Source organism: Parus major, chromosome 3 (genome assembly GCF_001522545.3).
Source record: "Parus major isolate Abel chromosome 3, Parus_major1.1, whole genome shotgun sequence".
NCBI classification, from domain to species: Eukaryota; Metazoa; Chordata; class Aves; order Passeriformes; family Paridae; genus Parus; species Parus major.
The window spans coordinates 77,461,665-77,475,905 of record NC_031770.1 but is presented as its reverse complement, the minus strand read 5'-3'; the positions used below and the strand labels follow the sequence as shown (position 1 = coordinate 77,475,905).

At 35.4% G+C, this 14,241-nt stretch overlaps 1 protein-coding gene across 5 annotated transcripts in view; it reads right to left on the bottom strand.

The window, feature by feature from the left end:
- RNGTT (RNA guanylyltransferase and 5'-phosphatase) overlaps positions 1-14,241 on the bottom strand; it is a 169,723-nt gene that overhangs the window by 132,348 nt on the left and 23,134 nt on the right. For all 5 annotated transcript variants that reach the window (XM_015621378.3, XM_015621380.3, XM_015621381.3 and 2 more), the window contains exons 7-8: positions 11,724-11,833; positions 10,846-10,947 (exon numbers count right to left, since the gene is read on the bottom strand). In XM_015621378.3, coding sequence (XP_015476864.1) covers positions 10,846-10,947; positions 11,724-11,833 — 212 coding nt within the window. The remainder of the gene's footprint in view (positions 1-10,845; positions 10,948-11,723; positions 11,834-14,241) is intronic.

Here is a 14,241-nt window from a genome sequence, read left to right as displayed (position 1 = left end):
CACTCAGAAGCCCTTGGGTTTGTCACCTGTTAAAATGCTCCACCAATTCTCCACCCTCATAAGACAGTAGAATTCAACTTCTGGTTAACTTCCACAATTGTAAGGTATCTCCATGATGTGAAGTGACCAGTTCCATCTGCTTCAAAACTGTCTTGGTTAAACTTTTATTATGGAGGTCAAGACACTCAGTTTGCATTAGATGTTAAAGTGTGCTCATCATGACAACTTTCATCAGGCATCTACAGCAGATTCAGCAGTAATACAGAAGTTTTCTTTAAGAATCCTGTAGTGATTTTTTTAAAAAATATGAACCCTGTAACAATTTTCTATCTTTCATTTATTAGGAAAATAAAATGTTATTACTCATATTTTATCTTGCATCTTTCCTAAACAAAGCTAAACAAAATGAATGCTTTCCAATATTTATGTTACAGTCAAGAAAGTTATCCTGGTTTATCTGCTACACCAATATCTGATTTTGTGAGAAATCAGAAGGTTTCCAAGATCCACCTTCATGTTCTGGATCATTAGTCCAAGCTACCACTGCCCTGACTCAGTGCTAGCACAGAAAAAAAAAAAAATCTTGTCTTATTGATCACCTCATATAGCAAAATGGAAGGGCTGTGCTTGATTTTGATATTCATAGCATCATTTCAAGCAGAAAAGACCTTTAGGATAATTGAGTCCAAATGTAAGCCTAACACTGCCAAGTCCACCACTAAACCATATCCCGAGGTGTCACATACACGTCTTCTAAATACCTCCAGGCACTGATGAATTGATCTTCACCAATCACCCTGATTATTTCAGAACAAAGAATTTCATTTCCACAAGATTTGTTGAGGTGGTATTCCAGATAACGAAGTAACCTTGTCAAGTCACCACTGTAAGCTGATACCACACAGCTTATAGAGCTTTTCAGTCTCCATAATTTTTACAACTTGACTGTCTCCTCCACAGTTATCTTGCTCAGCATCAAAATCTTTTTCTTATTCTTGTCTGCAACCACCCTCCTTTAAACTCTGAATGTAACCTTCCCTTTTCATTTGTTCCCCTTGACAATGCAAGGTTCAGAGGAGTTATTTTATGACTGTTATGGCCCTGAACATCATCAAAAGTGAGGCAGTGGATCTGCAGATGAAATTTACTAGAGAAATCTTCAATATGCCCAAAACTACAGCAACAAACACTGCAAGTTTTGATAGCCAAAGGGTACCACAGCCAGGAGGAGAAGAGATGTGACCACACTTCCCCACCTTACAAGGTTCTAAATTAACTGTCAGCTGAAAAAGCTCACGTAGCAGCTACTTTTTAGGGTTTATGAGAGCACAGAACAGAAACTGCAGCTAAACAAGCAAACAAACAAAACAAAACAAATCAGCAAACAAAGAATTAGGTCAGATAGCGAACAGCATAGCAAAAAATACAGAAATAATGTTGCATCATTATACAACTTTGTAGTATCCCATCACCTGGGGTAGTTTTTTAACAAAGGAGACAACAGCAACACTCAGGAGGACCATAGAAAAATGTGTAAGAATTGTGGAAACTACTATAATTTCTCCTAATAAAGTATTGCGTTGAGACCAAGTTCAAACTTTTTTTTTTATAAATCAAAAATAAAGATGCTTTAATTAATTTAACAGATGGCAAATTCAAAACCAGTGTAAAACTACATTTTCTATCTAAAGTATTATTAGACTGTGAAACTGCTGGTAAAATGAAGAATTTAGCAAGGTTTAAAAAGACTATCCAGTTACAGTGTTTTTCTTGTCTGTCTTTCAGGGTTTTAATTAAGTTTGAATGCTGTGGGGGTTTTGTTTCTTTATTTTTAGAAGGATATTAAACCTTATGGGTTAAATTTAAAGTTGTCTTGTAATCATTATTTGACTTACAACAGAGGGTAAATTAAACTACAGCTACTACATATTGAGGAGCTCTTATAGTGCATTATGATCAGCATCATTTGTCTGATGTAAAACAAAATTGTTAACAAGCTAGAAAATATATTACCCAGCAACAATTCGTATACTAACAGATTAACTTTAAATACTAGATTCTCTTTGTTTCACCCAAATTTGAATGAATTATTGTTAAATTTAAATTTAACAATTTCCAATAGGAACACTGTTGAAAAACAACTGCATGGTATAACATTCTGATTACTTTTTTTAAAGCTGCAAGATTAAACAAACTTTATCTCGAGCTTGACAGAACTCGTGAATTGTTTTGTAATTTTTACTGTTATTATTGTTTTTATTATCATTATAATCTTATTATCTAATTATTATTATATTATTATCTTCATTATTTATTGCAAATAGATTTTCAAGCTTGCTTGAACTTCTTTGGCTCCATCCCTCTCCACAAACTTATGTCTGAAAATATCTTGGAGGTTTAGGGCAAAATTCATGCCTGAAATAACAGGTTAAAAAAAATATATAAGAAAGAATAACAAATTAATTCAGCATTAGATGACAAGTTACATTGCTTCTTTCCACAAGCAAGTGAATCATAATGTCTCACGTGGAGGGCAATAACAGAGCAGTCACTAAAAGAGTAACACAGCTTTGAAAAAGGAGATCCCCTTAACTTGGAACTGATTTAGGCCAGAGCTATTCTGGGTCAATTCCGCCTTTATCACCAGCACAAGACACAGCAGGAACACAACTGCCATTTGTGCTCACAGAACAGATCAGCTCCAACAGAAAGGGATGTCCTAGATCTCTTTATAGTTCAACTTCACAAACTGAATGTCATTCTCCCCTGACTGAACATAAGCCGTTACGCTTCATGGATGTGTCTGTAATCCCCCCTAGGAAAACCAGCAGCACAGAATGTACTGTTCCACTACTAAAAGTGGTCTGGGAGAAGGGAAAATAAATAAATAAGCCAGTAATCACTGATATTGGTTGCTTGAAAATCAGATATATATGCAGGCACACCCTTTATCTGGATCTTATTAGAACATTTTAGGACTACAGTTGACTATTCTAAGATTAGCATTCATAGCACAAGGCACATAATAAGCATTTTAATGCATTAACTATTTATAAATAAACAAAAGTTTATAAGGCAATCAGTCCAAATATTCAAACAGTTACATATGAATAATCAGTTAAGTAGCATTTTTCCAAGAGCCTGGAATTGTGACCACAAAACTTTGTGTGCCACAGAATACACTTCCTGTACAGTATCTCATCTGCAGTGCTCCTTAAAGACTTCAGGAAGGGACACAAAACCCTTCTTTCAGAGTCCTGACAGTGTTGCAAGCACACATAAATGAGAAACCACAACCTAGAGCAAGAATGCTTTCTTTAGCCATTCAAGTCAATTTGGATCCAGATAAGGGACAACCTGTTCTGTCACACCTATTTATTAATTCCTCTGCATTGACTCAATAACTGTAAAAGGAAGATTTCAGGAGATGAAGAAGCAACAGAGTGATAGGGATGTCCCTTAGTAATACATACATAAATACACCATCACCAGCCCCCTGCAAAAAAACCAAACACAAAACCAGACATATTTTTATATCCAGTAAATATAAATTGGAAAATTTATATCCAATAGTTCCATATATTAGTCCAACAGTTCATTACACTCTATGCTACCTCATTTGAATGGTGGTCCCTAATCAAGAGAGACCTCTCCTGGTTCAAAACTAATAGTTAAACAAAATGAATGAGTTATCTCATAATACCCACAAGTCTGGCTATCAAAACCTGACAGCTCCTTTTCTGCTGTCAAAGTCTGCTAGCCAAAGCCTAAACATGCTCTCAGTGCCTGTACAGTAGGGAAAACAGAGGAAAAGGACAGGCAACAGGTGGGGATAATGAGGCCACCTTGTCCTAGACATTCCTTGCCTTGAGCAAGAATATCCTTATCTAGAGATTGGGGACATGCTAAACAAACCAGAAGTGTCCTTAACCCAAACCCAAAACTTACCAGTTTTATTTTTACACTCTCAAATGAAAACTCAAGTAAGCATACTATTTATGGGTTCTAATGCTCTGGAAAACAGGCAAGTATTAGTCTTATAATCCTAAATTTAATGGCCAACACAACTGCACAGGACAATTATTAAGATGCAGAGTGAGCAACAACTCACAGCTCCTGAAGTCCCAACTCTCTAATGTCAAAACACATTATTCCTGCCTCCCCGTCCCATCTCCTCTTCCTCTGTTACCTAAATGCACAAAATAAAACCGTGAATTAGGCATCTGGCTTTTTAGAAAATTAAGAGGAATACTGTATAGAGTGATTAACATCTATGAATTGCTCCTTTCAGCAATCATTAGAAAGACACTTTTTACATTTTAATCCTGAACTGTTTATATGTTTTTTATATACTTTTGCAGAAGCTTATAACATTATGTTATCATTACACAAGTAATGATCAAACTGCCGGTTCCTAACAACTACTAATACTGTAGTTTATAAAAGCTATTTATTTAGAGATTTTAATCTTGACTGGGAGTAAAAGCTTTACTGCAACCATTTCAGTAACTTTCACAACTTCAGTTTCCAGACAAAATATATACTATCTACACTTAGCTAAATTATTCAAAGTAAAGTCAGTGAAATAAATTCCACATGGATTGCAGCCTCATTCTCAACCAAAATTCTTCCATCTACAGAGGCATATGTACAGTAGTTTCAAATGGGCAAGCTTGTTTTCCCCTAAAGGATAGTTAAAATAATTATGAAGAAGGACCACAAGAGACAATGGCACGTAAACAAAAACTGCATTTTTTTCCCCTATGACCTTATCATAAAAACACAGTGTGCAGATTGAAAGACTGGACTAAGAACAGTCACTTTAATCTTTAAAGTAAGGTTTTTGGTTCAAAATCTCTTCTTTGAGTGTCACCTCATTTTGACAATTTCATGCAAATAATAGAAAAACACTTAAAACTACTTCTTTGAGACATTCAATGGAAATAATACAAATGTCTGAAGAATGGCTGTCCTTTACACACAAATGATGCATAATTACCAGTTGAGGCTTTGCCCATTGCTGATAGTTACATAAGCACAATCGAATCAAGCTCATTTAACTTGTGATCAAATAACTTGGGTTAAGCCCAGTTGTTCACAAAACCTGTCATTCTTATAAAAAAATCCTTTTGGTCCTGAAAAGTCTATTCAGCACATGCCCAACCCTGGCATATTTCCATCCTTTAAAATTTCCCACCACTGAAACATGACACAGCCACAGAGAAAGGGATACACAACATTACCAACTATGGTGTATAACTGATTAATATTTTAGTCTATTTCTTAAGTTAAGTGGGGAGAGGAAGGAGAAGGAAAGGAAGGTGTGGTTTAAAACCAGCCAGATGATTGTTGTGTGGGTTCTTCACCCTATCTTATGATTAGGAGGCCAACATTCCTCCCTTACTCCTAGACTACAAACATGTATTAACCCTAAACAAGGCTCAAGGACAAGACATTCAAAACACAATTTATAATAATTCACTTTCTCAGTAGTTATCTGGGTCACAGAGCAAGATGCCCAGGGAGAGAGTACTCATACCTTGAGAAACACTCTTTTACTCATAAATGCTTTGTTGTGATTAACAGCCGTTAATTTTCCTGCTACCACTTCTGAAGGCATCTGAAAATCTCAACACCCTACATTTTTGCCCCCCACCTCTGAACTAGGGAAGAATGCACTATAAATTGTGCAAACCTCTACTTCAGGAACTTTCCACTATTGGGCATAAAACTTCACATCCATGAGAATCTGGTCATGTAATTTGTACAATCTGAAAATTAATCTGAGCCTACTTTCTCATTCCCAATAGCCTCCTTCAAGTTCAACTCCACATTAATATCTTTACTCCCAGGAGACAAGCTTTTTTCCCAGGACACTCAAGATCTGCTTTCTTGACAATCTGGTCTCTTGTTCATAATAATGAGTTCTCAAGAGTATAGATTTGGGATTTAATTGGATTAACGCTACTCTCCAATCTTCTCTGTCCTCCATTCTCATTATTATCTCAACTTTTTCCTCCTCTCTCTCAGGGATAATAGTTTTTCCATGAACCCATTCAAGTATCTTTTCTTTAAGCCTTTACAAACAGGCAACCATTTTGCTTCCTTGCCACCTAATTCTGGGGCTAGTACCTTTTACCTCTTAATTTCTAAAACAAACACACATCTGTTTCTCAGTTTTCTCTTTTTTTTTGTGAGTTGTTCTTTTAGCAGTGATGATTTTTTCATAATTTACTCTGGATTCTGGATATCAAATTTTTTTTGATAACTTCTCATATTAGGAATCTGCAGTTTTATCAGTTATGCATGTAAGTCTCATCTTACCATGTAAATGATCAAAGAGTAGGGAAAGAAAAATTATTGAGCCATGGAAATCTGAGAGAAACTTCAACCTTGTTTTCATGACATTTATAGAAAAGTTACCTTAAAATATACTGAATAAATTTCCTTCAAGTAAGGGTCACAAATAAAGGTTTCTGAAAAGGCTGCAACTGCCAATAATTTAAAAGTTCTTAAAAAAAATTTAATTTCTTCAATTTCTACAAAAAGCTGAACTAAAAAAAAACTAATAGTAAGTTCGATAATATAGTAATTAAATCAAAATAATTATATACAGTATAAATCAATACTCTATATATATAGATTTATTGATACATTCAAGATAAATGGAATTTATTTGATTTAAAAAAAATTAAAATGCCCATTAGTTTTATCATACAATTAAGTGTACATTTAATATTTTCGTTTTGTATTAGGATAACAAGAAAAAGTTAATTACTTAGGCAACAGGCCTTTCTTTTAATGTAAATGTAATTTGCTAACCATGAAAGGAAAAAACAGCTTCACAGATGTACCTAACTATTTTGTTACAAACACATTAGACAATTAGCAGTAATTCTCAAAGAGCTGTTTTATTCTGCATCTACTTATTCATATTTAGATATCTGCAAGCCATCAAATTTGCATGAATATTTTTCAAATTTAATAGCCTTTGGCAAGAACTACCTGTTCTGCATTTTTTAAAATAGCTGCCTTAACATAATTGAACAGCCATAGTATTATATTTATAATTTTTCACTAAAATTGCATGTGTACAGATGTGAAAAATAAAAAAGGTACTTATAGAAATGTAGGAAAATAACTTACTGCCCTTAATAGATTCTATTTAGTACAGATCACATTTCACCATTGTAAAACCTAGTCCTGTTTGATTGTATTGATTTGAATTATTCCACAGCCATTTTTAAGCTTTTTATTATTCTTAGCGGTAGCAGTCTTTTCTTCGGAACTGGCTTCTCATTACTTTACCCTGCCTGAACATTCAGCTCCACTCATTAAAAGAAGCATCTGCTCCAAACAGTATTAATGAGATCTGTATGAAGGGATACAACATGCCATTACCCACCTGGGCTAATCATTTTACAGTACAAAGCTGATAATGCAGAGTCATCCAGCAACGCCTGGAACACACTGTTACAATTACCTTACTCAGATAGTAACTATTATTCCAGAAACACCCACTGTAAAATTGGATACATTTGCAAAGATGTATCTACCCTGTAGCTATTGTTAACATACAATATATATTTCATCTCAGAAAAGCCAAAAGGCATTTTGTAGTAAAAATGATTTTACTAGTGGGAAATTTGCCCTTTGGCTTATGAATAGATTAGCATTAAAATTATTTATAAGACACCAACAGTTTGACTACAGTTCCAATAAATATAGAGAATTTACACCAAGGCAGTCAGAACAGCTGCAAAACTCAGTGACTTTTATTTAAATAATAATAATTTAAAGCAATATGATTTTAGAGGTGGTTTTCTCCAAATCGGCATGAGTTTGCATACAGTATTTACATACAATCAGGACCGGTACAAAGGAAATATTTCACCAAAGACTACCAATGCTGAATGAGCTTCACAGATCTTTTAATTTAAAGTTCATTTCTCTAAACCTAAGATGTAAATATACACATCTTTATACATTGGCATTTACAAACAGGAGGGGAGAAGTATCTGTTCACACTGTATTTTTCCTTATGGGACAAGCATGCTCCAGAAGGAATGCTGGAGCAGAACCAGGAGGTGTGCCCCACTGGTACCTCCACAGCAAGGGCCCTGGAGACCAGGAACGGAACAAGCAAGACCACAGTGCAGGCACAAACTCTTCAAATCGCAATAGACTGAGCTAAGCAAGGCAAAGTCAAAAGATTTTGAACTCAAAGCTCCAAGAGAATGGAGGAGGATGAGTTTTGACCCAAACCAGACTCAGAACTCACACACTTACAAGAACATGTAAATCTCCCCAAGATATTTTATAGAATCACCATCAAATAATTTAACTAATCTATTTCACATTGTTAGTCAACATTGTATGATAAATAACGCCCTTTTATTTAGGGAAATACTTTTTCTAAGTATGGGTAGAAAAATAAAATAATACAATAATGAAACCAAGTAAACATGCACAATTCTACCACTGAAAAAAAAACCAAACCACAAATTGGCGGGGGGGGATCGCCAAAAGAAACACCACCACAACAAAACCAAAAACAACACAGCACTTAAAACAGAAGACAAGAGGTTCAGCTCCAATCGGAATCTAGGATTAGCAAATGCTTTTGAAAAAAAGTAGAAGTCCTCTAGTGAAGTTACTGACACTGCAAATCAGTTAAGAGAATGTACAAAAAATGCTTCGGTCATGAAACCTCTAGGAAAAACTATTGCTGCAGAAATAAAATACAGGTATTTAACAAAGAGTGAAATTTGAGAAGTTTGGCTAAGTTGAGCAAATGTTAACTGCATTAAAACAGTTCTGTTTCAGTGAGAAAGTATAACATATAATATAGAAGTTATTAGTTATTCATCTGCTTTTCTTTAAGTCCAGTAGAGTCAACAAAACAGCAGTGCTTTTTAAGCAGATAGAGAACAAAGCAAGAAAAAAAAAAAGCATGCAAACCTAATAATATTCTAATAGGCAAGGTCTAGACTGCTGAATCTTAACCACTTTTAACAGAATATCTTCAGAGATATTCGATGACAAGGGTTCCATCTCCAGATAATGTAAGCAGGGGATCCATAAATGTGTCTCCACTAACTGATGTCTTAATATTAAATTCAAGAAGGTCACGCCTGTCAACACAAGCATTCAGAATAACTAATGAAAATCTGTTTAATTGCATATGGAGTCTGGATTACTGGAGAACAACTAAATAATTAGATGTCCAATGCAAAAATGATCATAATAATTTTTCATTGTTGATTAGGTTACATATCATGCAAAGTGTCGAAATGTCCAAATAATAGCTCAGGTTTTCATCTTTAATCTCTCTTTCATATTACTTAAGGTGAATTTCATTAACTGGATCTCTGTAGCTCCATTTTCTTCTCTAAATATACCTATCAGTCTGTGTATCTCCATAATCTATTACCAGTTATTATGTTTCAAAAAAAATTGAAAGAGCTATTTAGTTCCTTCACTTTTGTTCTCCATCCATTCTGATTTCCCACCACTGTAAAACAAAAAACAGAGACTAGAACGTTCAAAATACTGAACATTTCTACAAGAAATTACATGTACACTTTAATTTCTTTCACAAAATGCAGTCTTCCAGGTACACTACTATGTTCTCTATAATTGCTTTAGTACTTAGAACGTGGGTGTCCCATCCACACATTTAAGTAAGAAAATGAGAATATTACGTAAGATATCAATTTTCCAAATCAATAACATAGGATTAGACAAAGACTCTTCAGGTCAGTTTAAGCTGGCTGACTTCATTTTTTCAGGGTCAGCAGTTTTGGAATGCCCTATGCCCTGTACTGCTCTGAGAATATGCCTTGACCTCTCAACACCCCATTGCTGTAATTTCCCAGCCTGAGAACATTTGCACTGCACTACCCAAGCCCTTGTGCATACAGCCGGCGCTAGTAAATCAATTATTCCCACACATTTCTTAATGGTTGGATGCCATACTGACTGCAAGCTTTCTTTGACTTTTCACACCATTCTCAGCCCAAGCTAATAAACAATTAAAGCACAAACACCACAGAGGAGAGACACTTGAAAGGTTTGGGGTTTTTTTATACAAGACAACTTAGTTCTGGCTGAATTATGCTGAATTCTGACTGACTCTACATGGAGTCACTTGGCAATTCTCATAAGACATCCAATTCCCCATATTCTCCAGGAATTTCATTATCTAGGATACTCTATGATTAAAGATAAGAAACCTAGCAACACAAAGAACTCAGGAAAAACTTCAGAATATGTCCAATCAGTCCAATTAGGTTGTGGTTTGTTATTAAACAAAAGGCACCCCTGCAATGAATGTAAGAAAACTGGTGAAAGAAGATAAAATTATTGACTCTTTAGCTGACATCAACTATGTTTAAACAAAGGACCACAGTATGAATATAAAAAAATCCTACAGAATCTCTAATATTATCCAGCTTCTGAAGGATCAATTAGAAATTTAATTTAGTTTTAATTTAGCTTATAATTTAGCTTATAAATAAAGTCTTCACCTTAGCCAACTCTCACTGTTACGTAAGATTACTCTAAGACCTTTGTGGCAAGTTGTGGCTGACAGACAGGCAAGGGTTATGGAGAAGAGTACGGGTACCTTCCTTTTAACAGTCAGTGTGTAGAACAGCAGCTAGAAAAAAACTTGGCCACAAACTTCAGCAAATGTTGGGTACCAGCACAGAATAAAAATTAATCTCTGGAGCCAGTTTTGTTGCTGTGCTTTGTCCTTTGTACCAGCAAATTCACTTTCCTGAGAAAATACAAGCTGTCTACCAAATTTACTGTGTGTTGCTTTTTCATTTAAAATTAACTTACCGGGTGCCGTCTGCTTTCCAGCTAACTTTGTATGGCTTCTGCTCCAAAAATTTAATATTTTGCTTGTCCATTGAAACAGGCTGTGCTCCAGGGAATCCAGTGCTAATAAAAAGAACTATGTTTATTAATGCTTCTGCAATAAATACACAAGTAAAAACATTTTTTTACATCAGACTCAGGTCACACCTCATGTGTTGACTTATTGCAAAGTTAACTCTGAGTTAGAGTATCTTCTCCAATGAAGTATTTTGCAATAGAAGTTCAAAACCTATCTCATAAGAACAAGCAAAGTTTATTTGCTTATGACAAAACACTAAATTATGTGGAACTTCAGAGTTTTAACTTTCCAGAAAGAGATATTTAAACTAAAAATTAGAGTATCAGGGACGATACGCATCAACAAATTAGGAAGCAGCGTGGATCACCAACTTCCGAATGGAAAAGTTCAGAATCACAGATATGAAAACCAACATTTTCATGAGCATTGAACACAAATCCAAGTTAGCTATAAAAATGAGTACACCTCTATACTGAAGTGTAATAGCAGTGGTATAAATAAATCTACTACTTGAGAAAGAACTAAATTTTACACAAATAGCTGGACTAGGCTACATCTGGAATTTGAACAGCAATATTTTGTTATCTCAATGGAAAAGTAATTCTAGAATCTTGTTCCTTAACATTAAAAACTGATCATTTTATTTCATAGTACAGTGCAAGATTTTCAGTGCCAAGTGTGTTTGAGCGGTTTTTTTTATAAACGATACATTCAAAATTAGTCACTTTTTTCTCATTTTTACAATGAGCAGTTACATTCTGCAAAATATAACACTTATTTCTAGATAGTATAAATAAGTAAGTTCTAAATATTCTCATACCCTTCCCATCCACAGAATTGCTGACATTTTTGCTGTATTCCTCCTAATTTTGGTTGTGTTGTCACCTGGGTCACACATTTAACTGTTATTCCTTCCAAGAAAATTGCACCCTAAGTAAAGAAAAAAAAAAATCAAAAAATTTAGTATTAAAACCTTCATAAAATCAAATCAGAATATGTCAATACAAGATTAAGTCCGTTTTCACAACCCTTTAGAGCAATACAACCTTAAACATTCCTTAAGGATTTACCCCCAGATGCCAAAATACATTTGCTGAGCTTTTCCAGGAAACTCACAGGTGAGCCATATTATAAAACCAGGAACTGAAATGAGTTATTTATGAGGAAAAAATACAATTTAAAAAAAAAAAGGCAATAGAGATAAGGCAAAAGGAAGGGACAGCTAAGTACTTAGATGCTTACACTACTTAGCTAATACTCTCAAGAAAGCTGATCTAGGACAAACTTAGAAAAAATAAACAGCAGATTTGTAACAAAATATTTGTGTAAATATATTTTTATAATTTATTCTTAATCTAAATTAGGTGATTCAAGTATAGAGCTGCTATCCTGAATGACCCAGAAAAGCCTATGTAGAGATCAAAAAAGCTAATCTGGAAATAAAACTCTAAAATAACTTGTACATTCTAGAAAAAGTTTGATGCCAAGAGGAATAAAAACAAATCTTGCACAACAGAACACATGAAAGCCATCCGGTCTACAAAACTACAAAATTAAAGATTTCTATGAAGATCTCAACCAGACTTAATTCAACAGAATCTCAAATAAATTTTCAATGCACACAGAGAAGATCAAACCATGACTATTCACTTGTTGAATCCTGCATGTGAAGATACAAGTATCTTCTATCTGTTCTCTAAAACACTTGAAACTTGCTTTAACAAATCCAGCTGCATATTACTGATGAAAGGAGTAGTATTTTTCTCCTCTGCATTTTCACACGCTGTGGCACTCATCTGTTACACATTTGAGCAAGTCTAGGAACTAATTTGGCAAAAATAACATCATAAATTGGTAATCTGCCAAAATAGCATCCTAAACCAGCTCACCGTAGGATAATCCAGTTCTAGTGCCAGCCCAAGGGAAGCAAAGGGAAGCAAAGGGAAAGCAGGGAAAAGCAGGACCACAGTTTTCAGCACAGCCTGCAGCTAGTTAAGACTGGCTCAGTCACATCACCAAATCACGTTCTGAGAATAGAACATCCTAAAGAAAAGTACTGGTTCATAACCTTAACTACCCTGAGCTCCACAGACTTTCTGTGTGTCACTCACCCCATACAATTTACACAGGTACCAGCCGGTGCACCAGCACGCAGGGGAGTGGGCGAGAGAGGCAGACAGCTACTCATGCCTGGCCAGCACATTGTCTGAATTCTGATAAGTGGTGAGGAGCACCAGGAAAGAAAGGAAGATGTTTCTGCCTTGCTTCTGTGAATAACACCAGAGAGCAATGGCACTATGACCACTAAGACTGAAGTAACAGTAAGAGAACGGGAAAGATTTTCCAGAAATGAAAAAGTAAAAAACATAAAATTCGTACTTGAAAGTGTTTATTGCAGATTATCTGCTTCAAGTATAATCACTAGCTAAGGCACAGCACTATGAAAACAATGTGAGTCATTTGGGCATTTGTGCTTAGCTACCTTAGCATTCCAGGTTTCATGAGGACATTCCTTGGATAAGGCACTTAAACTGAGCTAGACCCATGCAGTTTTTACTCTACTGTTCAGCTACTAATGCCTTTGGAAACAGGACACTGGAGATCATGGTGCACAGATTCCAGATAACTCAGATCACCAGGAGCACATCAACTCCTCATACTAAACCAAGAGTTATAAGCCCTAAAAGATCCAAGGAAACTACATGTACTTAGTATCTACACTCTGCACAACCTTGACACCATCTGTACTAATCAACCTTGCCCCACTTGCCATGAATTTCTCCACCCATCACTTCAGCTGAAGAAGTGGCAATGTGGATCATCCTCTGTTGGTTCATATTCTAAACACCATCTGGAGGAGTGGGTGAGTGGGAACAAGCCCAAACACACACCTTCCTGACCCTAGAGGCTATCACCAGGCCTGGGTAAGAGCTGTCTTCAGCTATTCAGACTTGATTGTCCGCCAATATGCTCAGAGACCACCTCTGAGAAGACAAAAAACATTACAAAACACGTCAGGAAGAGACATTTTCTAAAATGAAGGAAGTGAGAGACAGGGAGTTACACTGATCAGCTTAGATTTAATACCTAGAAACACAGGACCAAATCACAGTAACTGCCTCTTGGCATGTACAAGCAAAAAAGAAAACAAAATCATACAGTTGTCACTCAGTAGCAAGGGTGTTCCATTAAACATTTGGTTTCCATAATAAAACAGGTTTCACAGAATTGGCAGTGCATGCATTTGCCTTGGTTTGTCTTGTTTGCTTATCTCATCCTCATAGAGGAACTCATAAAACACAGGGTAGATGTAACTTCCATGAAAGAGAAGAATAACC